General features: G+C 33.1%; 2 protein-coding genes across 5 annotated transcripts; one reads left to right on the top strand and one right to left on the bottom strand.

Annotated features, from left to right (window-relative positions):
• Positions 1-13: 13 nt before the first annotated feature.
• On the bottom strand, positions 14-14427 carry LOC105334761 (ubiquitin carboxyl-terminal hydrolase 22). Of its 3 annotated transcripts, none has more exons than XM_011438318.4 (13): positions 14293-14427; positions 13960-14092; positions 13737-13850; positions 13451-13555; positions 12955-13130; positions 12509-12701; positions 6566-6668; positions 4616-4731; positions 3947-4004; positions 3411-3537; positions 2747-2910; positions 2153-2302; positions 14-1041 (listed from the first exon to the last, which is right to left on the bottom strand). In XM_011438318.4, the coding sequence occupies exons 1-13, from the start codon at positions 14410-14412 to the stop codon at positions 996-998; spliced, it is 1605 nt and encodes a 534-aa protein (XP_011436620.2). In that variant the 5' UTR covers positions 14413-14427; the 3' UTR covers positions 14-995. The 3 variants fall into 3 exon arrangements, with proteins under 3 accessions (XP_011436620.2, XP_011436621.2, XP_034312981.1); XM_011438319.4 differs by having other exon boundaries at positions 12554-12701; XM_034457090.2 differs by having other exon boundaries at positions 13451-13531.
• Positions 14428-14495: 68 nt separating this feature from the next.
• Positions 14496-22017, top strand: LOC105334762 (dehydrogenase/reductase SDR family protein 7-like). Of its 2 annotated transcripts, none has more exons than XM_011438320.4 (7): positions 14496-14603; positions 14968-15166; positions 15654-15754; positions 17598-17817; positions 17956-18048; positions 20362-20514; positions 21020-22017. In XM_011438320.4, exons 2-7 carry the CDS (start codon positions 15022-15024, stop codon positions 21235-21237), a joined length of 930 nt encoding a protein of 309 aa, XP_011436622.3. In that variant the 5' UTR covers positions 14496-14603; positions 14968-15021; the 3' UTR covers positions 21238-22017. The 2 variants fall into 2 exon arrangements, with proteins under 2 accessions (XP_011436622.3, XP_011436623.3); XM_011438321.4 differs by having other exon boundaries at positions 14511-14603; positions 15002-15166.
• The last annotated feature ends 147 nt before the right edge of the window (positions 22018-22164 follow it).

Here is a 22164-nt window from a genome sequence, read left to right as displayed (position 1 = left end):
CTCTCTCTCTCTCCTCTCTCTCTCTCTCTCTCTCTCTCTCTCTCTCTTTTCATGTCCTTTAGGCTCACAAGTACAAAAATCTTACAAGTCACGGGGTTAACATTAGGAAACTACCTAGCACTAATCTTAATGCAAACATTACAACATGAGGATGAAGTGCTCAAATTAGCAGTACACCATTAATGTATGCACCCTTTTTTTCCTTTAAGCATTTTTTGTTCAGTTGACATGGAGACAACATTAAGTACTATACAATCATGTGAGAATCATTTCTTTAAAACAAATTGTCTGTGCATGTCCAAATTATGCAGCTTTTACAAACTTAAACATAAGCTTATTGCTTATTATTATATTTTTTTCTCCAGTTAGTGTCATGGGCCTTATCGAACCATTGGTTAACCTAACCTTGTATATAAAATTCCAAAGTGAGAAGGAGAAGTAACTTTCCACAGAAAATTGAGTTGAACGATGAAAGACAAATTCTTTCTTCTTCAAATCTTTTTGTTCATGAATAAAACAAGAACAGATGACCAATTAGCACACCAGTACTTTTCTGTAAATTTGCAGAAATAACAAATGAAAAAAAAAAAGTTTAACAAAAAGCCCATTTCACACATAGAGAAAAATGACAACATATAGTTTTCCCTGTCTCTAGTAATGAGATCAAACACAGTCTGAGCAACAAAAAAAAAAAAGAGGCATGACATATAATAAGTCTGATATATCACTACAAGTCATGCCAGGCACAACCCATATTCCTTAATAATCCAGATCTGTTTTTGAATTTATATTATGTCGATTCCATTGATCAGCTGTTCACGTCAATTTCCTTGAAATGTAAGTGTTATATGACTAGCAACTGAACTGTTACAGAACAATGATGGATATAAATGTACTAAAATATAACGGATAATCTGTGACTATAATACTATTTGGATGCTACGAGAAAGACAAAGTTATGGACTAAACCTAGTCCCCCTGGGGTCACCCCGCCGTCATTGCTGGTACTCCAGAATCTGCTTGTGATAAAACAGTAAGTACCTGCAAGGGAAAAAAATCAAAAGATTACAAAATGTCAGAACTCAGTCTTAATTTGAAACAAGGGCACCGCTAAGCGGAGCATCCCCTCGCGACATGAATTATTGTGTGTGGGATGCATTTTTTAGGAATATACAAAATGTAATTAAATAGACCAAATTGTACTAACCCTCCATTACTACAAAAAGGTTTTTTTACCTGTTCTAGATCTAAATCCAAAAAAATATCAAGTTGTTGATTTGAACTGCTTACTTTCACTTTAGTTTCACAATAGTGAAGCGGAAGTAGTTATTGTCAAGTCATACATAAAATTTCTGTTTAAAATTGTGTTATTTTTAAGATACAGGTATATTAAAAAGTATTCAACTAATTGACTTGAAAATGAAGAGGATTTGTCATTTTACCATGCCAAATACGTGTATGAAGTTTGATAAATATCCATGCAAGGGTTTCTTCAAATCTTTCTTCGTGCGAGGGGATAATAAATCAAAAGTTGATTCAAAGCTAATTATTAGAATATAATAATTTTTAATATGGGTGCAATTATTTGCCTTTTGTATCCAAAAAGTGGGTTTTTTTTTTTTAGATCAATTGATTACCGAAACAAAAATAGAACATGTTTTTAGCAATTCAACATTTGCCTTTGAGAATGTAAAATTGAGCAAAAAATATAGCAACCTGCAGAAAAACCCAGAATACTAGTTTGTCCAAAATGTTGTGCATTTCAAATACTAACAGGAAAATACATGTATAATTGCAAAGTTGAAATTTAAAAAAAAAATTAATATCTTTTTAATGAAAGTAAAAAGCCATGTAATGAAATATTTCAATTTTATAAAATCTAATGCTCAAAATCAATTTATCATCTTTTAAAACTCTAAATTAAATACTGTGGAATCATTTAATTTTGTGGGGCCCAATTTTCGTGTATTGTCAGTATTATGCTTATTCCTGGAGATGTAATTTCGTGGATGCGTCGTTATTATCATTACTATTAACATAATTACTGTCATCATTAGTTTTCCTCTAGGATGTAAATTCATAGGTGAGGGCTACCCACAAAAATTGAGCCACCACAAATTCTAATGATTTCACAGTATTCACTAACTCTTACCCTTCGCTTTTCAAAACTTCATTGAGCGTGGCTTTGGTGATCAGGTGGTCATCACATTTGAACCACTGATCCTTGTGCTGGCGAATGAAGCAGGTGTAGTGACCGCATTCAATTGTACCCATATGGTTCACAACAGCAAACAATGAATACCTGCAACAAAATACACCGAGACTGAAATATCTATACATATATATACATATCAAACCTATAATGCATCTGACATCTGACTTAACTGTAGCCGCATAGACTGGATTTTTAAACATTTATTGTTTTTCAGGGGTGGAATTCAAATTATTATGAATTTCAATGTAAGAGAAAAGCTGCTTTTAATATAATTGAAGAATTTTATAAGAAAAGGTTTGGGATAAATCAATACAGGAAAATATGTAATGAAAAGTATACCCACAATGCACATTTTGAAACTGAATGTATTAATTGTCAAACACTGCAAATTTAATCTTTGACGGAAAACACAATAAAACATGTACATAATATACACTCTAGATTCTTTTATTGCGATCATTTTTTAAATGAATGAAATAGACTGCAGCAGTTATTTATATAATTAAAGAGAAGATAGCAACTGAGGCTTACTTGTTATCACATGAAAGACCTTTGGCAGATTCCTGTACAATTTGATTCCTGTAGCCATTGGTATTGTTTCTGGAGGAGGACATAAACGGCGTCATGTCCAGTTCCTCGGGGAATGATACAAAAGTTGAGATCTTCTTGTGGAGGCCTGTTGAGTGCTCGAACCTCTGCAATACATGTAACAACTGAGTCAAGAGGAAAGCAGTGACATATAGATAAGAATTTGATATTGGCAGTGATGCAGATAACATTTGCTTTGACTGTTGGTTCAACCATTCATTTTCAGTTGACAAAGGAATTCTTCAAATCATACATGTATGGTAATTCACAAAATATTCCACCTTCTACATGTAAGAATGTTCAATACACCTTGCTTTTTATTTATTTATTTTTTTTTTATTTTTTTTTTTTTTTGGGGGGGGGGGGGGGGGAGTTGAAAGGGATGAAATATGTGTCATTACTGTCATAATAATAGCAGACAGACAATCAATGCTTATCATACATATAACCATCTAACTTTTTAACAAAAAATCAAATTCATGAAATGTTAATTCACATCAAAAAATGTTTACAAACAAGAAGAAATGGTGGTGGCCAGTAAAAAATGAACGAGCATATTTAAATGCTAGATGCCTTTTCAAACACCAAGAGACCAGCAGCCACAAACCTTGAGGTGAAAACAGGCCACTATAGGCAGCTTCTTCATAGTCAGCTGTTTGGTTGACTCCTGATAACTGTGGCAGGTGCTACACTTGATCTTCGCAGAACTGCCCAAGTGCTCAGGCTTGGTAAATCTACAAAAGTAATTTAAAAAGCTCGGTGAATGAAAACAAACTTAAACCAATTAAAAAATAAATAAATGCTGTTTCATATAGGATTTTTTCACACGAGATTCTTCTCATCCTAATTGCCATCTATATTCACATTTGTTCATACGACTTTGTGCCTCTGTATTCTACAAACTAGCAAGTTTCAAATGAATTTCAAAATTTCATTGAGGAATCAATGGTCTGATTTCAATGGAATGCCATTTTTTTCCCCGTAGTTCTGGGAGGACGGAATTTAGTGGATTGGCTTTAAAAACTTTTATATCACAAATTTTTGAGGATGTAAATTTGTAATTTAGTGGGAAAATGGTACCCATCAAATTTATTTAATTTGTGCCACTACAAAATCTAATGAGACCCCAGTCAATCATCTTACCGTTTTAAGCAATCTAACAATGAGGTAGGTTCATATGTCCCTGGACTGTTTGAAAAACCTGCAAAAATATACAACAGCTTTTGTGTAATTTGTATACACTGGTTAACACTGAACTAAATAATTCTCATTGCAACAGCTTGTAAACACACTTAACAGACAAAGGTTCACTATGTACAGAAGTTCAACATAAATAATATTGATGAAATTTAGTTTACGTTCATTGAAACAAGGCAGCAGTATAGACTAAAGCTGCATTAGAGATACAACTTGAAAACATGTTATCAACCCCCCCACCCCCCACCCCAAAAAATGACTATTTTGTTTTTTGACACAGATGATTTGCTCACAATTATAATTTCCCTCTTCTACTTTACTAGTCAGTAGACAATAACTTTGAAAGACAAAGATTTATACTCAAACTGATTGAATACTGTAGATTCTTTATTCTAAGCGAGTTCTTAATTTCGCAATTCAATCATTTTTCATCAAATTGCGAGAATATAAAATCATGAACGCCAAATTTTTATCACATATAGTTTCATTTAACTTACATCTGTCAGAAAAAAATAAGCGAAATTTTAAAATCTGCGAGATGTGCCTCTCGTGGATTTTAATCAGATATTAATTACTCTCGTTTAATTAGGAATCTACAGAGTAGTCACTGCGTACCTGAACTTGGAGATGAGCTGGAGTTGTTAACATTGAGGAGAGCGTTTGGTATGGGGGCTCCTGGTCCCAGATCTAGAGATATGTCCCATATAGGGTCTATCGTGGTCGACACATTACTGCAAGACAGACATTTATGCACTTAGTTAAACCACAAATCAATTTACTTCAAATTCCTACCCCTGTTTTTTTGTTTTTTATTTTAGTAAATGGTAACGACATTCCACTGGTGTATCAAAATATTATAAATGTGTCTTTATGCATGCTACGAGGGTTGTCCCAAAATAGCGTAGACAAGTGGCGTTATTCAGTTAATCGAAGGCACAGAAAGATGAAATTTGTGCCACAAAGAGTTCAAGTACTTTGCATTCAAATAATGTTTTAAAATCATATATTGATTGACATTAAGTTAGTGAAATAAAAGCATGTTAGATCAGAAATTCGATATGCGGCGCAATGTCAAAAAACAAAAAGTTAAATTGAACATTATGAAATGAAAATTGCGAGGAAAAGTAATTTTTGAATGAGAAATTAAAATAAAACATAAATTTACATTTGATAATAATTATATTATTTACTCAAAAAAATGTTTTGGCTATAACAAAACTTTTTAATATTTTATAGCGCGTTTTGTGGCAAGTTGAAGAGTTAACTCGTAATAAAATCACGACGTCAGCGTTTAAGGCGGCGCAACAGTATCTATTCAAATTTTACAAAGACCTTGACACAAATCATAATCGGCTTCTTTAGTAAAAAAATTAACGAAATTTATTCAAAATGCGTTTTGTGAATAAGTGGTTTAACAACATTGAAAATATTGTGACGAGTATGATGATAATAGGTGGAAAAAAGAAACGCCGACAGATATCAATGGACGTCAAAATGCTGAACGTCACATTGCGGTAAGACGGACGTTAGACAAAGTCATACAGGGCAATTTTGGAGTCGTCAGATCGTGAAGACTTATAACATATTAAAAAATACTCGAAATGTATGTTGAATGTGTACTCATGTACATGTTCAAAGAAAATATTTTTCCAAGACATTTGCGGAAACAAAACGTAAGTGTTATCGTAAACGTTATTGGTGTGGAGGGTTTTAGCAACAATGTAAACACTGGAAATTTCTGACGTTGCACATTGCGCCGCCTGACAAAACCTTTTGCTTCTAATTATTCATTCTCTCAAGAATTAAATAAAGTACAGTTTTGAATTTTTCAGTATTGTTTGCCATTGGGTCATTGAAGAAAACTAAGAAGTCTAATGTAATTGCAGTGAACAGATTTTAAGTTATGTGTCCTGTCTACGCTATTTTGGGACAACCCTCGTACATTTCATAATACAATTTACAATCACATACATGTTTATGTACATTGTATATTGTGTATATAATATGTAATTTTAACTATATATTCTTTTCCTATTTATAAACAAATTGGTATAATAGTTTAAAACCATTTCGCATTTTCTTGATTTTGTGCATCTTTTTCTTAGTACATGTAGCAATGATTAAGTTAAGTACCAATTCTTATTCTACATCAACTACCCAAAAATTACATATCCTACATTAAGTCCACATTTATATTCTAATTAAATCAAATGCCTATTCACATTCTATATTAAGTTCCATTTAACATTCCAATTTTAATACCTATACAAAATGTATTCACATTCTTAATTAAGTTCCCTCTTAATAAATCAAAGGTAAAGTACTGTTGAGAAACTGACTACATCAAATTTGGTGCAGTACAGGTAAGAAATTAACCATTTTAAATTTGGTACAGTACAGGTAAAAAATTAACATTTTCATATTTGAAACAGTACAGGTAAGAAATTGACCATTCCAGATTTGGTACAGTATAGGTAAGAACTTGACTATTCCAGATTTAGTAGAGTATAGGTAAGAACTTGACCATTCCAGATTTAGTAGAGTACAGGTAAGAACTTGACCTACTTGCACTCCTGACAGGTGACATCAGACTGTAGGCCCCCTGTGAAGATTTGGTCAATGATACAGTTACAGTGATGGGGGTTCCCTGATGTCATTCCATTCCTTCCTGTAACGATTATTCAAGACCATCTATACATTAATTAAAAATGTTTTTAAAAAGATTTGAAGTAATTTATATGGTAACATGCATACATATTGAGTTTTATATGTACTTTTTTTCAATGAAGAGTGCCTGTCATAAAGATAGTCAAAGACAACAGAAAGCAGAATCTTGGTAAATAAACATTATATGACAGTTAAAAGTCAAGAAAAAATCTGCTAAATCAAAACCTCCTCAATTTGTTTTTCACAGTCAAACTTGTGAATACCACATAAAAACAGTGGTTATAAAGTGTATAGAACCGATAAGAAAAATTTGTGTAGAAAAATGTTGGGAGGGATAATCCTTCAGTTGGGTGTTTGTGGGTATGGGGTCGACATTTCTTTCTTTTATTTTTTTGCTGAGATCGGATATGTGTAAGAATCTTTGACATGCAGATTTTCATAATATCAGAGTATACAAACTTGTAGATGTGTTGAACATTTCTTAATTCTTATTATTAGGTAGCCTAAAATTCAACAATTGCACATGCATTCTGATTTATCTAAAAAGCAAGCAAGTTAGTTTTTATTAGGATAAAATCTGATCTCATGCCCAAAAGAAAAATTAAGTCTGCTCGAAGATCTTCATGCAGTAACATAAATTCAAATTTAGGAGTTTCAAAAAAATTTTAAATTAGAATCTTATTGAATTTGTGTTATTATTAAGACAATTATAACATTTAAAATGTATATTTTGTGCAAAGTCTGCAAGTGTTTAAATCAAAGGACTGAATGCCTGAGAGGCGCATCGCATTGAAGGTAGCTAAAAATATCACTACAAGCATTTTTATGGCGGCATGAGACAACTGAGTGTTTGACTATCTTCCTTGACCAGTTGTTAAAGTATCAGGCTTGTGATCCACTAATGCAAAGTTCGAATGTGGCTGGGGTTTTTGACCATACTTCAGTATTGTCTGATTATTAATCATTCTTTCAATAAATAATGCATATTTTTCACTTATTTGAATTAAATATCCTTTTTATGCACCATGCCAATTATGCAAGGTAGCTCCGCAAAGTGTCGCACTTTTCCTCATTCAGTTGGACATCGTCTTATTCGTTTTATCAAGTCATAAAATACGAAATCTGTTCCCTGCTATAGAAAGACAGCCACTTACTCTCATTTTAATATAAATATTTCATATACGAAATTATTACATATTTTTTACCTCCGATATTCGAATAATTAAGGTCACCGCTTTAAAATTGAAGTACGAACTGTTGTTATGCAAATTATCTCATCGGTTGACTGGTCCTCTGCCTCTATCGCACGTACATCGCATTGCAGACATTGCCAGTCTATCTCATCTGGGAATTAATCTTTGTTTTGTTCTTTCATTGATGTTGATGTTTTTTCAAAGTGTAAAGGAGATATCTGATGTAATGATTTGTTGATATTTTAAAAACGATTACTGAATATATGTTCCTGATTGAAAATACGTAACAATTAGAACGGCACTATATATCTATTGGTGCATACTTGAGTTCTATGACGCCGCCTGTATATAAGCCGAGAGAAGTGAGCCGACAGCAAAGAGGCTACATCGCTGATAGCAATGCGCCTCAAAAATGGTTCTCCACTTGCAAAGTTCATCTATTATAAATTAACAAAGTACACACATCGGACAGTATTGCATTTAACCAGTAAAACATATCATTTTACATATATCATAGATAAGAATATATTAAATTCAGTAATGAAAAAACAACACAAATAAACTTTACCCAACACAAACAAAAATACATCTGTACCACATTAAGTTTATGGACTGGGTAAAATCTAAAACATGTTGCAACTCTTACATACCCTCTGTAACCATGGGCCAACTCACTTTATCCCCCCCCCCCCCCAAAAAAAAATTGTGTTAATATAAACATGTAACTGATGGATCACAAGATCAAAGTTGTTTCCTATATCCATGCATATGGCAATAAAATGGATAAATGTGCCAGCCTTTGACATCATGCGACAATGCTTCAGAAAACAAACCTTTAGTTTTTTGGCGTAAGATAAAGATCTGACAAAATTTGGTCTATCAACCAAAAAACATGGCAGATGCAAAACAATTTACATAAAGGTATAAAATATTACTGTAAAATAGGTTATTTACACTGGTAGTAAAGTACACATTTTCTGGAGTTCAACAATAAGCGTGGGTATTAAATATGCACATACGTGATTAACCCCATGCAAGTTTCAATTTTTCATACCATATGCTCTGAGGCATTTTCCACTGTTTTAATCTTACTGCGTAACTAGTGTACATTTCCCCCAGGCGTACATAACCATTTTACAATTTTAACATCTGTGAAACTGTAAAAAGTTCAATGAGCTGGTCCATGGTGTCAATAAGCAAATGTAAATACTTGGTTTAAATTATTTCCTTAGAAAGTATAATGGTACAGTACAGGCAACGCGGATCCCGTGTTTCCCGCGCCCCGTCACGGTATAAACACATCGAGGTGATCGGCCAGGTGAGACAGGTATACCGCGTTCCCATCACGGTAAACTCATCATCTACCTGTCCCCGCCACGGTAAAATTATCGATGGAAAAATATCGTACATAATGTATACAAGCGGGAGTTATCTCCCCGAATGACAAATAAATTGAATGTTTCTTTATATTTAATGACGATATTTAACCCGATTTTGACAGAGATTATAATCGAAATACTTGGAGTCTTTTTTACTATTTTTTTTATTTCATAGCTATTAAATAAATTATAAAAGTATTTAATTTGATACTTGTGCAGCAATTGCAAATAAAATATTTTCGAATCCATTATCATATTTTAAGAAGGTCGTTAAATTAAAAATTATCATGAAATGATTTTAATTGCCAATAAAATTATAAATGTGTACGCAGTGTGATTGTGTTTTCTTAACAATTAATTGGTCCGCCTACATTTGTATTGTTTGTTTTGAAGTCCATGCGTGTCAACTAATGATGAGCAAGTGATTAAAAATTAGGGCTTCCTATAAAATTACCAACCCGGTATTTTTAGCATGTTCCGTTCATTTCTTACAAGGTCTTTTACGTGTAAAGAACATTTTTTGTGAATTCACGTTTTATTGAATTTGTGTTGCGTTACTTTAGGTACATGTATGGCTTGTCGTTTGTCATTGCGCGAGGATTCCCACTTTCAAGTGCGTTACGTTTGCGACGACAATCTTTGAGTGCGAAGCCGTGTGTTCTTATAGAGTCAGTCTGACTGAGAGAGTAAGGAGCCTTAGAGATACCCAGAGTTGCATAAAATTATGTAATCGAAAGATATTGTGGGTATCCCATGTCATGGTGTCGTGATGGTGTACCAGCTACCCGCCGTGACTGAGGTTAGCGTTCGCTCGCGACCGAGCCCCCCCCCCTCTCTCTCTCTCTTAACAGAATAACTAGATAAAAAAATTTGAGAAGGAAATGTTGTTAAACTGTTCTTATGTTCTTACACATTTCAAAGAAATTAAGAACATGTTTTGAAAGTTTTGCATTTCATGCCGATAAAAAAACATTTAAACATTTCAGTAAATGTATTGATATCATTTTATGTGGGCATGTACATGTAATCTTATTGAATATAAAGCTACTACAAATATGTAAACCCGTATCCTGTTATCGTAACCTTATCCCCCCCCCCCCCAACCGCTTTAAGACTGTCGAAGTTAACATTATTTGACTTCAGTCCCAATTGTTTTACACAAAGGTGTGAAACCGTCGCACTGACAGGAAATCACTCTACGCTTGAACGCACAGAATACACAGGAATGAGGCAGGTAGATAATCTGTGTAATGATTGACCAAGAAGAATTCTACATGCATATCAAACAATTTTACTAATAGTTATATCAAATAATTGATTTATTTTACTGCGTTCTTTAACTGCTAAACGTGTTGAAGATGTTCCTTCCCGCAAAAAACCTCCATTATAAATTAAACGAGAGATAGAGAAAAAACACAACGAATTAAACTTTCCAAACACAGTGTATCATGTATCACGAACATTTTTAAAAAAATTAACTGTTAATTAAACATACTTCTTATTTTCTTTATTAAAAATAAAACTAATAGAACGAAACTTCATCATGGAGGAAACACGTGGTAGAGCTAGCGGGTTGATTTGATTGACAGGTGCAGCCCGTGGACTCAAATCTGAAATTGCATGATGGATTCAATTACAGTGTACCATATTCTTTTATGAATACTAATTTTATGAATATTTAGTATTGGATATTAGTATATTTCACATAAGTGTACGTTAAATTACGCCTAAACGTCTCTCTCTCTCTCTCTCTCTCTCTCTCTCTCTCTCTCTCTCTCTCTCTCTCTCTCTCTCTCTCTCTCTCTCTCTCTCTCGAAAGGTGTTGTGCGATTAGACGAAGCCGTACGCGATATAGACTTTTTCTTTTGTCGTGAATAGGTGTGAAAACCCTCAAGGGCATGTCGTTTTCTACCCTGAGTTTGTTAATCACTACATGTATACACAGAAAATGATCGTGACTTAAACTTTTTATGTATACACAGGAAACGCATACTGATACACGTTATGATTCTATGTGCTTTAACGCAGCACCAACTTTATATATGAATGATAATTTTATTATTGAATGGAAAAATAGATCTCTTAGTTGATTCCCAACATTTGTTCATTTCTCAATTTAAAACATACACAAGTCATGTATTGACAGTTTACGGCGCTATGCGTGTAAACTTATAAAATGAGAAGATGAAATTGCTCTGCATTGATAAGAGTTCATCTTATGAAAATATTTAATTTTAAGATTGTTATAAAAACAGGATTATCAACTAATAGAAATAATAACTGAAATAAGCACGTCAAATACAAAGATATGTGTTCTTATTTACACATCACAAAATTAAACAGCATAATAATCATGTTATGTTGTAATTCGAATGTAGTTTCCGATGTCATGAAATTCTATTTCATAAATATAATTTATTAATTTTATAATAATAGGGACCACAATTTATTTACAATGCAGCTGTTATGCTTAAATCTGAAGTCGCATATTTGACGTGGATTTACGCGACCTACATTGCCTGTAATGTACAGTACAGGTAAAGTAACAACAACAAGCAGCAGCAGGAATAACGGTAAATCACACCGTCGCGGTGTCATCACGGTCGCAATCCATACCGCGATCAAAAACCGCGATGGTGTATCGCGGGAACGATAAAAATACCGTGACGGTAACGCGGGCCAATACGGGATCCGCGTTGCCTGTACTGTACATTATTTTACCTTGCATAATCTAATACACATAGACATTCAAAGAATCCAAGACTGTTCATGCACTGACAAAACATTTACCATGCATTTACCAAAGACAAATGTAGCCAGAATCACAAAGGTTACATGGTACATGAAATCATGCATGAATTACATGTACAGATATTGTGTACATGAGTGATGTATAAATGGGTATATGCATGTTCATACAATCTTGTATTCCCTCTTTTTTTTCAAAGCAATCATCTTAAATCTCATTTTCATATATTCAGAACTATACAAACTCAGTAGAATCTATTTCAAAAAAGTTTTTTTTTTTAACCTAGAACAGGCTCAGATAAGGACTAAACCTAGGCCATAAAACAACAAAGAGCTCACTTTTGATCTAAGTCTCACTTTCACACTATAAATTTCTTTTGTAACAGTGAGATTTTAAAGGTCAACAATGAGCTTGCCCAAGTTTTCTTGGCCCCTAATCCTTAAGAGAAAAGTAAAAAATGTTGCAGAGACTAGAACAGAAGCAAGACTTTGAAGAAGGGAAGATACAAGCCTGTACAAACCTGTGAAGAACTTGTTGATGGATAAACACTTATTATCGGAGTAACCTTTACAATGTCGATGCAGCACGTCCAGCGCTGCGATCAAGAACTCGTGAGCATCCTGTTGTTCGTATCCTGCCAGGTGCCGAGCATTGGTCCAGACCAAATGTAATAGACGATATGGAATATGGGGAGTTCTATTGCCAGAATAAAACTACAAAAGAAATAATATTAAAATACATGTACATTTGTACCTTTCGTTCCTACAACACAATAGTGTTGACTTTTTCAAAGGAAACAAAAATCTGTTAAATGTTTCTCAGATAAACTCTCATTTTCAACAAATAAATTTTATGTTACATATATTCTGCTTGACAGTGAGTAAGTGAAATTTTTTTCATGATTCTAAGAATTGGTGATAAATATTTTGTTTTTATATTGAGCTCCGCTCCACTTAAGAAATATACCTCCTGGAAAAGTCTTGCCATTTCACAAACAAGACATTGTTGTGCTTCTACTGAGGTCATTTGACAGTTGTGCTTGTCAGCAAGGAAAAAATCACGTAGCACCGGGGTATGTATCAATGATTGCACAATACAGTTCATAAAACAGGTATTTCCTAAGTTGATTAAACCTCTCAAACCTGAAAAAAATAGAAATCAGACCGGTACTTATTTCCAATGCAACTTACTTTCAAAATGATGCTAGAAAAGACCAGATATTGAGATGAAATCAAAATTAAATTCATTTTACTTTCACTTAAATTGGTCTTACAACAAAAATATATAAAACAGAGAAATTTGTTCAATATATCTTTTATCTTTTTATTTTCTACAAACAAAATTAATCATCTCTGCATATGTTGGATGTTCATTATCAAAAACATGCAATATTATCACTTTTATTCTCAATGATTAAATGAAATAAGACATTAAAATACATTGCTTGAACATATATTCTTACCTATAGTTGATTTATTTTCAACTTTTCTTCTCTTGGGGTTCTGCCTTAATATTTCCACTTCAACCTCTGTTGGCTCCCAAGCTATGAAATTGTATGATTTTAATCCTGTTTTGATGAAATAATATTACAATAGAAAGGAAGTATATAAGATGCAACATAATCTTAAACAGAAGTATGTAAAAATTTTAATTTTCTTACAGTTTTCATAAAATATTTTTATTTAAATCTTTATGATGGTAATGTCTAATAAAATTATGCTAAATAATAGTACAAACGATGGTCAAACCTAATGATTTGGCAGCTTTTTCATTCTGAATTTGAGCAATGCTTTCAAGCTCTTTGTCATAGACATAATCTCCACATTCAAAGCAAAATATTGTTCCATAGGTCATGTCAGCAGCTGTGAATTGAGTATAATAACACTCCATTCATTATAAAAACAATAATGTTTATTAAATTCCAACATATAATTATGAGAGAGAGAGAGAGAGAGAGAGAGAGAGAGGTACCTAAATTGTGGTTTTTTGAAAAGGCATGCTCATGTATATGTTTAGTTGTATAGCAGCCAAAATAGACACAGTACAGGCAGGCATGTAGTCTGAAGGAAGGGAAGCGGCAGGTGTGGCACACCCCTGACTTGCCCTGAAAGAAATTTAAAGAAATAAGAGATTTGATTATTTCCTTGTTGTTTTCATTAAACGCAATATCATAAAACATAATCATTAAAATAATAAATAACTTAAATTTCACTTCTTTCAGATGCACTTAGTATAACTAAAGTTATTGTGCATTTAAATCTAAAAATAAGACAAGCAATGGGATTGTCAAAACAAACAATACACCTTTCTTCGTCTAGCATTATCCGAAGAAGCAGCGATAAAATATGCATGAATTATTCGAAATTGGTTGGTTCCATATTTAGACTTATACTCTGTAATGTGTCCACAACTTGTCATAGTCATAATAACGTGTCCACTTGATTGCAAGTCCCCAGTTTCATTTTTTGAAATAACAGCTTTCTTGTCTCGACAAAAACCTGACAAAGATTATGCGCAGATGAGGCCCATTCTGTTCTACTTTACGCATGGTACAAATTCCGGTTCCGCCAGTGCTATGCTGAATGTTTAGTCACCACTGTTGTGGCATATTATTGGTAATTCTGTCCTGATACCTAGCTTTTTAGACAATTTTTTAAAACATCAATTGCAAATTTATCTGCAAGCATAAAGAATCGTGTTTTGCTGGAACAACAAACTTTTCACTTTTACTTTCAAAATACAGTTATGCATTTGTACTTTCGGTTTATCTTTTGACATGTGTCCCTGTCATGAGTGATTTCAAGAGTATGACAACACAATTGTATGTCTACAACATCAATTACAGTTTTAGACTTGTAAATAAAATACATTGCTTTAGCTACTTTTACATACATGTATGTAAATATTGTGAAAATGGATATTAAGCACACACTGTAACTTGGCAGTCATATAATTATCTAATTTTATTCTTTGTTTCAGGGTTTCTTAGATTTTTTCTTTCATTTACTTTAAGAAAACAAAATAGGGTAAATCATGTCCTGGGAAAAGATTTTAACCATCATTGGCTGCCCATTGGGACTGCTTTACATCCTAAAGATCATTCTGTCTCACAGAAAGAAGCAGAATTTGAAAGGGAAAGTTGTCTTGATAACAGGAGCCAATTCTGGATTGGGGAAAGGTTTGTTAATGTTTGTAATTTTGAAAGAAAAGTAATGTCTAAAACTACTGTACATGTGGGATGAAATCTTTATTTCATAATCCCCATATATCAGGTACATTGTACTTTTCTACTTCATGTGGAATCATTAACATCATAGTGGTAAATATCCTGATGTCAACAAGTACAGATTTGCGAAGATGTAATTGGTGGATCACAAGATGCCATATCTAGTGATTTTTCTATAATAAGAGTAAAAAGGTACATGTATATTACTTATATTTGTTGGAATGTACATTCCAAATTCTGATTACTTTAGATATTGTAGATTCCATTGTAATCTGCATATTCTTGATTTTTATAAAGCTGTAAGCATTCTAAAATCAATGTTATGCATGTAGCTAATAGCTACAGAAACATGTAGGAATTAACAAAAAATATTATACAAATTTAAAATTACATTCTTTGATAAAATTCATGATAAGAAAGTAATCATCATCTGTTTCAGCATGTGCTGTTGCATTCCATCAAGCTGGTTGCAAGGTTATTTTGGCAGGAAGAAACAAGGGGGAGTTGGATAAAGTGAGAGAAGAAATTACAAAGAAGCAGGTATTATAAATGTTTATAATTCTCAAGGTTCTATACTATTCTTAGCCCCATAAATTTCAGAGTTTCGTTATTATCCTAAATATGCTTGTTCTTCTTATATATATATTAATTTATTTCAAAACAAAGGAATTTTACTTTGGTATCCATGTGATTTTAATTAGAACATTATGGAATATTTGTCCCCCCCCCCCCCCCGAGTAAATCAGCTAATGGAAAATATTGATATGAAATTACAAGATTTGTGTAAAATTTCTTGAATTACATGCAAAGGACTATATTTGGTATACATGTAGTTTAATATCTGCCCCAAATTTTTACCAATTTTCAAATAGTCTTGTATCAAAATCAAATCTTCACAAACATTATGCTGATCGAGGATGTTTATCACATGAATCATCAACCAATAGCTGTTAATCTATGACATCACCAAAATGGGCATAATCCCAATAATTTTGCATGCCAAAAAAAAAATATTGTCATTTTATGCCCCCTTTCGAATAGGAGGGGGTATATTTGCTGTTTGTCAGTCTCTCGCACTCAGACGGTCCACCAACAGTTTCTGTTGATTTTCTTTGCAGAGGATATACATATTGAAATGAAAAATAGTATACTGATTTATCATGTTAATATCTATTTCAAGTTTGATTTTTGGAACGATTAAGCATTTTTCGACAGAGTTTTTTTTGTTGGTATAATTACCAATTTGGTATACAGATTATTAAAATAATATCTAGGTCTAATCTAATCTAGTTTAATTTTGGGTACCAGCAAGCAATTTTTGACAGAGTTGTGTGCCTTTGACTAAGAAAAATTTTAATTATTTGCAGTTTCTGATATTTTCTTTGCTGAGGTTTCAATTATTTGCAGTCTAGGGTCATTTTCTTACCAGATGTTTCCAAGGGAGGGGGGCATAATTGTTTTACAAGAATCTTTTGTAGCCCCCTAATTTTTCTGTTGATAGTATAGAGCACATTTCTGCTCGAGCACAATATTTATGCCCCATTCGAAGAAAGGAGGGCATATTGCTTTGCTGCTGTCCATCTGTCTGTCTATCGGTTGGTTTCCGTTCATTTTCTTTGCAGAGGTTGCGCGTATTGAAATGAAATTTAGTTACTGATTTATCATGATACTACCTAGGTCAAGTTTGATTTTGGGTACGATTGAGCAATTTTTGACAGGGTTATGACTCTTGGACTTAGTAAAATTCCATTTATTTGGAGTTTGTTCCTTTTTTTTGCGGAAGTTGCACAAATTGAAATGAGATTTAGAATACTGATTTATCATGATAATGTCTAAGTCAAGTTTGATTTGGGTTACAAAAAGAAATTTTTGACAGAGTTATGCCCCTTTGACTTACAAAAATTCCATTTACGGTATTTGCAGTTTCCATTCATTTTCTTCGTGGATATTTCCAAGGGAGGGGGGCAAAAGTGTTTCACAATCATCTCTTGTTTCATATGTTTTTCTCCCTATAATTATGTACCTCATAATTAAAAATGGTTCTTAAGCAAGCATGTGCTCTATGTTTTTCAGTTAAAAAACCATCGAAAAACACCCATGTTTTGCTCCAAAACACTAATTTATCAAAATAAGACAATCTTCATGAAGTCATTTGTACATTATGATGTCACTGTGGTGAGCACCTTTTACAGACTTATTTTTAATATGATATCAACTATCTTCAACATCATTTCTAAAGCACTCTTTGGAACTTTAATTTTTGGGGGCTAGAAATGCATAACACTACACATAGTCCTTAATTTTTTTAATACCCCGGTATAATTAGTTCATAAAACAATAAATAAAAGCCAGTGTATAAAGTGATTCTTTCCATTTCTTGTAGGTGCCAGATTCGTTTTCACCAGAGATTCTTCTGATGGATCTTATGAACTATAGCAACATGAGAGAAACTGTCTCCAAGGGATTGAAACTTTTTGGACAGGTTGATATCCTCATTAACAATGCAGGGATCAGCTACAGAGGGGAGATAAGCAGCACCCAGATACAAGTGGATGAGAGAGTAATGGCCGTTAATTATTTTGGACAAATTGCATTAATCAAAGGTAAGAAAAAAAAAAAAAAAAAAAAAATTCAGATTGCTTCTTCTATGAACATGATGAAATTAAACAAGTTTCACATCATTTGTTACTTAGTAATTCAGTCAGCAGCTTTAAATGCACCCTTTGATTTCAATTTTGCAGAAATTTTACCTCACATGAAGGAACAGGGAGGTGGATCAATTGTAGGCGTCAGCAGTGTACAAGGGAAAATCGCCATTCCCTATAGATCAGCTTGTAAGTACAAACATGCTCATACAATGTTTTGCGAACACTTTGACAAAAATCATTAATTAAAAATTTCACAGTATAGGCACCCATACCAAAAAAAGTTATACAGAGTCATATCTTTTTTGTAACTAAACTGGTAACTTAAAGCAGGGTAAAGTAAGCAAGAATCGCAGAGGAAATCTGCATTCACAAAGCTCCGACACAGAAACAGACACTCATTCCTGAAAGTATTGTATTTAAATCCTTGTTACAATCTCAACAGCCTCATTTGAAGTTGCATCAAACTGTGCTGTCTTCAGGGCTTAAATTGAGAAAGCCTAAGAAAAATAATTTACAAGATTTCATAAACTGCATCAAAAAGAATCATAAGTGCATAAAATGATATGTTTAAAAATTCATTAGGGCCTGTTCTAAGTTTGCATCACACTTGAAAATTTTATTAAGCACTTTGGCTTTTCATGATAAATCTACGAGTGTAGTTCATGTACATGTACCTCATACAATTTCATATAAAAGGAATATATTACCCGTACCTGGATTTGCATCCTTTTTCTGACATTCTAAACTTATTCAAAGTCATTAAAAAAAACTTGTTAGGAATCATCGGGAAGGAAATCATAACATGTTTTGTTAAAAACAGACATTTATGTAAATATTTCATGACCTAGCTGCATCCTATTCATATTATGTTTCTTATCAAATACAAGTACATGTTCATTGTGATGCATAAAATCTATATGTACATGTAGTAGTGTTCCGATTCATTGTTTCAGTGTACAGTTGTAACTTTTTTCAGCAATTTAGTGTTGTAATTTGATTATTTTATCCAGTAATGCAATTGCTATTACCTGACTATGTCTTGATCAGTTTGAATTGCTTAGTATTTTTCAATGCGCTTTGTGTTGTACTTAAACCTATGCATTTTCTCTAACATAGTAGTCAACTGCAAATAAGTTTTCAGAAAAGCGTTAACCCCAGAAAAGTTTCAAGTAATGTTTTTATTGACCGACGTTTGTCCTAGCTATCAAACTGTAGAAGGCAGAGTTAAGACACTACTACTCGGGACTTGAGAGAGAGAGAGAGAGAGAGAGAGAGAGAGAGAGAGAGAGAGAGAATATGAATGTCAGAGACAGAGAATAAACTATAGGTAATGCAGATGAACAAATCATCATTAATAGTTTTAAACTGACAAAAATTAAAGTTCCATATTATACAGTTGTTGACTGGGGTAGAGGGCAACAGTTTGTGAGCCGGTCCGACAGATCAACTGTTGCCCGAGACATAGTCAACAACTATTTTGTTATACCCCTTTTAATCAATAACAACTGTTGCCCGAGACACAGTAAACAACTATTTTGTTATACCCCATCTAATCAATAACACGTTTTCACGGAATGTGACGTCACCAGTCAACAGTCGATTTTAACAGTTCCAATCTAACAGTTTCAGTCCAACAGTCAAAATGCTGGGCTTTTTTCATATAGAGTTATATAGTAACTGTTTTTCAGGGGTATAACAATATTTCTTATATCGATGTAACTATAAAGTTTTTTGAAGTAAGACTGTTGTTTTTTTGACTGTTGACAATTAAAATGCAAACAAATGGTAATTTAATGAATTTAGATATTATGATAATGGTTTATTGGAAAGACAATGCAGGCAGTAGCTTAGTGGAAAAAATAAAACAACCATGGCAGAAAAAATTGTTCCAAGTTAAAGGATGTTTCACACTGAGCATTTTGAGGAACAAAAGTTTTTATATCAAACACAGTCACTTTGGGAAGATTTGGCATACTTTGATTAGAATATTAAGACCTGTATTTCAAAGTTTCTCAGGACAGTTTCTCATTACTCAGTTCAAATAATCAGTACAACCTTTAATATTTTGGCATTATGTCATTTGTATAATATGTTTATAGATATCATTGTCATGATCGGCAGAAGCAATTTAATGTCTCTTCAACATTACATCAATATACATTTACTTGGATAAAATAGACCTTGATTTAACTAATGATAATTTGTTCATCTGCATCCCATATGAATAACTCCATTAACTCTCACTCTCTCTCTTTTTCTCTGAAGAGAACGCCTATGGAAAGCTTTTATGCAGTTTACGTGAATTTATTTATTTGTTAAGGTGCATTTGTTTATTTTGCATTTAAATTCCATTTACATTGGTATAAATCTTATGAACTACATGTATGTATTTTATTGAAACCTATTTAGTAGGCAACTAATGGTAAAAATCTTATATGCAACTATAAAAAGGTTTCTCATTTTCAAACTACAAATTTTGCACACTGTCATTTTTTCCAGATGCAGCCTCAAAGCATGCTTTTCAGGCATTCTGTGACACATTAAGGGCAGAGGTTTCCAGTGATAATATACATGTCTGTGTAGTGAGCCCAGGCTACATTCAAACCAACCTATCCCAGAATGCAGTGTGTGGAGACGGATCAACATACAACAGTAAGAAACTGTAAACATATTACAAATAGTGTATATAATTTTTGGCAGATATTTGGACCATCTTTTAACAAATAAGCCTTGATTTGATTTAGCACATATCTGATAGTATTTTTTTTATACCAAAAAAATATACCCTATGCACTGTACAGTTGAACTTCGATATTTCAAACACAATGGATATGTCGAGGAGATTTGTAAGTCCCAACCACTTTTTTAAAAAGTATTTTACCCTCGATATCTCGAATACCTGGATATCTCAAAGTTTTTAAACAGTTCCATCTAGTTCGAGATAACGAAGTTTGACTGTATTTACATGTAGCCATGTCTGTCTATATAGACTAGTAGAACTTGCATTTTGCCTAAATCAGTGAGTAAATGCTAAATAGAACACACAGCCAATTGTAATGTGTTTACAGTAGAATCAATTCTGATCAGTTTTGAACAGATACTATTTCTGTCTCAAAAATGTGTCTCTATATTTAAAATTTCAACAAATGTTTTGTAGAGATGGACAGCACAACAGCTAGTGGAATGAAGCCAAGTTTTGTGGGCCACAAAATATTACAAGCAGTGAAATATAGAGAAGATGACATTGTTCTAGCTCCCCTTCTACACAAACTTGTGATATTAATCAGAACATTTTTCCCTTCTCTATTCTTTCTAGTAATGAATCTTAGAGCAAAGTCTGGTAAAAAAGAATTTTCAAAATTAAAGAAATCATGATTATATATAAATATATAGAAATTTATTTATTTACGAAAAATGCTTGTTCTTTCCTCGTGTTCCTAGCTTTCTTTTGTAATCAATGGTAATTCTTTTCAAACTATTCAATAGCTGCAGGTCTGTATCTCCCAGTCTGAAAAAATTTGGATGGACGACCTGAGCTACAGTGCCACCCATAGTAAAAATCTGCAATTTACGGCGCACAAAAAATTGTGCTAGATTTGGACTGATTACCTCATTTTCACACAAATACTGTGAAAACAGTTAGTACCATTAAAATTTTCAGGCAATTTACTACTGATATCATCACTTTACTTGCCTCAGATTTTCTCACAAACATGCTAACCGACCTCGGAAAATGAAGTATATTAATTTACGTCGAGATCGAGAGTCGCCATTTTCATGTGTAAACAAACTGCTCCACTTCACTAAACGGGATTGGTGATGGTGTTTTTAAAAAAGAATATCAGAGGCAAGTGAAGTGACGATATCTGTAGTAAAATGTCCAAGGTATGTTTTGGAATCAAATATTTTTACAAAATGTGTTTGGAAATGAGAAAAATCAGTCCAAAACTAGCACAATTTTTTGTGCGCCGTAAATTGCAGATTTTTACTATGGTAGGCACTGTAGCTCCCAGGTCGTCCATCCGAATTTTTTCAGACCGTGAGCTACAGACCTGCACCTAACTATTCAATACATAAGTCATTACAAAGTACAGCTTACTCCACTTATATTGAACTCGCTTATTTTGAAATAGAAATAAATCCCAAGTTTTTGCCTCTCATATTCTTTGCATTGATTTCACGGATATAATGAAATCGGTTATTTTGAAATATCGCTTATATTGAAGCCACTGATCGGTCCCCAAAGGTGTTAATATTAGTTGTTTTTATAACGGTTATATTGAAGTTCTCCCTGGCGGCTGT

Source organism: Magallana gigas, chromosome 7 (assembly GCF_963853765.1).
Source record: "Magallana gigas chromosome 7, xbMagGiga1.1, whole genome shotgun sequence".
Taxonomy (NCBI): Eukaryota; Metazoa; Mollusca; class Bivalvia; order Ostreida; family Ostreidae; genus Magallana; species Magallana gigas.
Note: the sequence above shows the minus strand (reverse complement) of the source record. Positions and strands in the feature narration are given on the sequence as shown.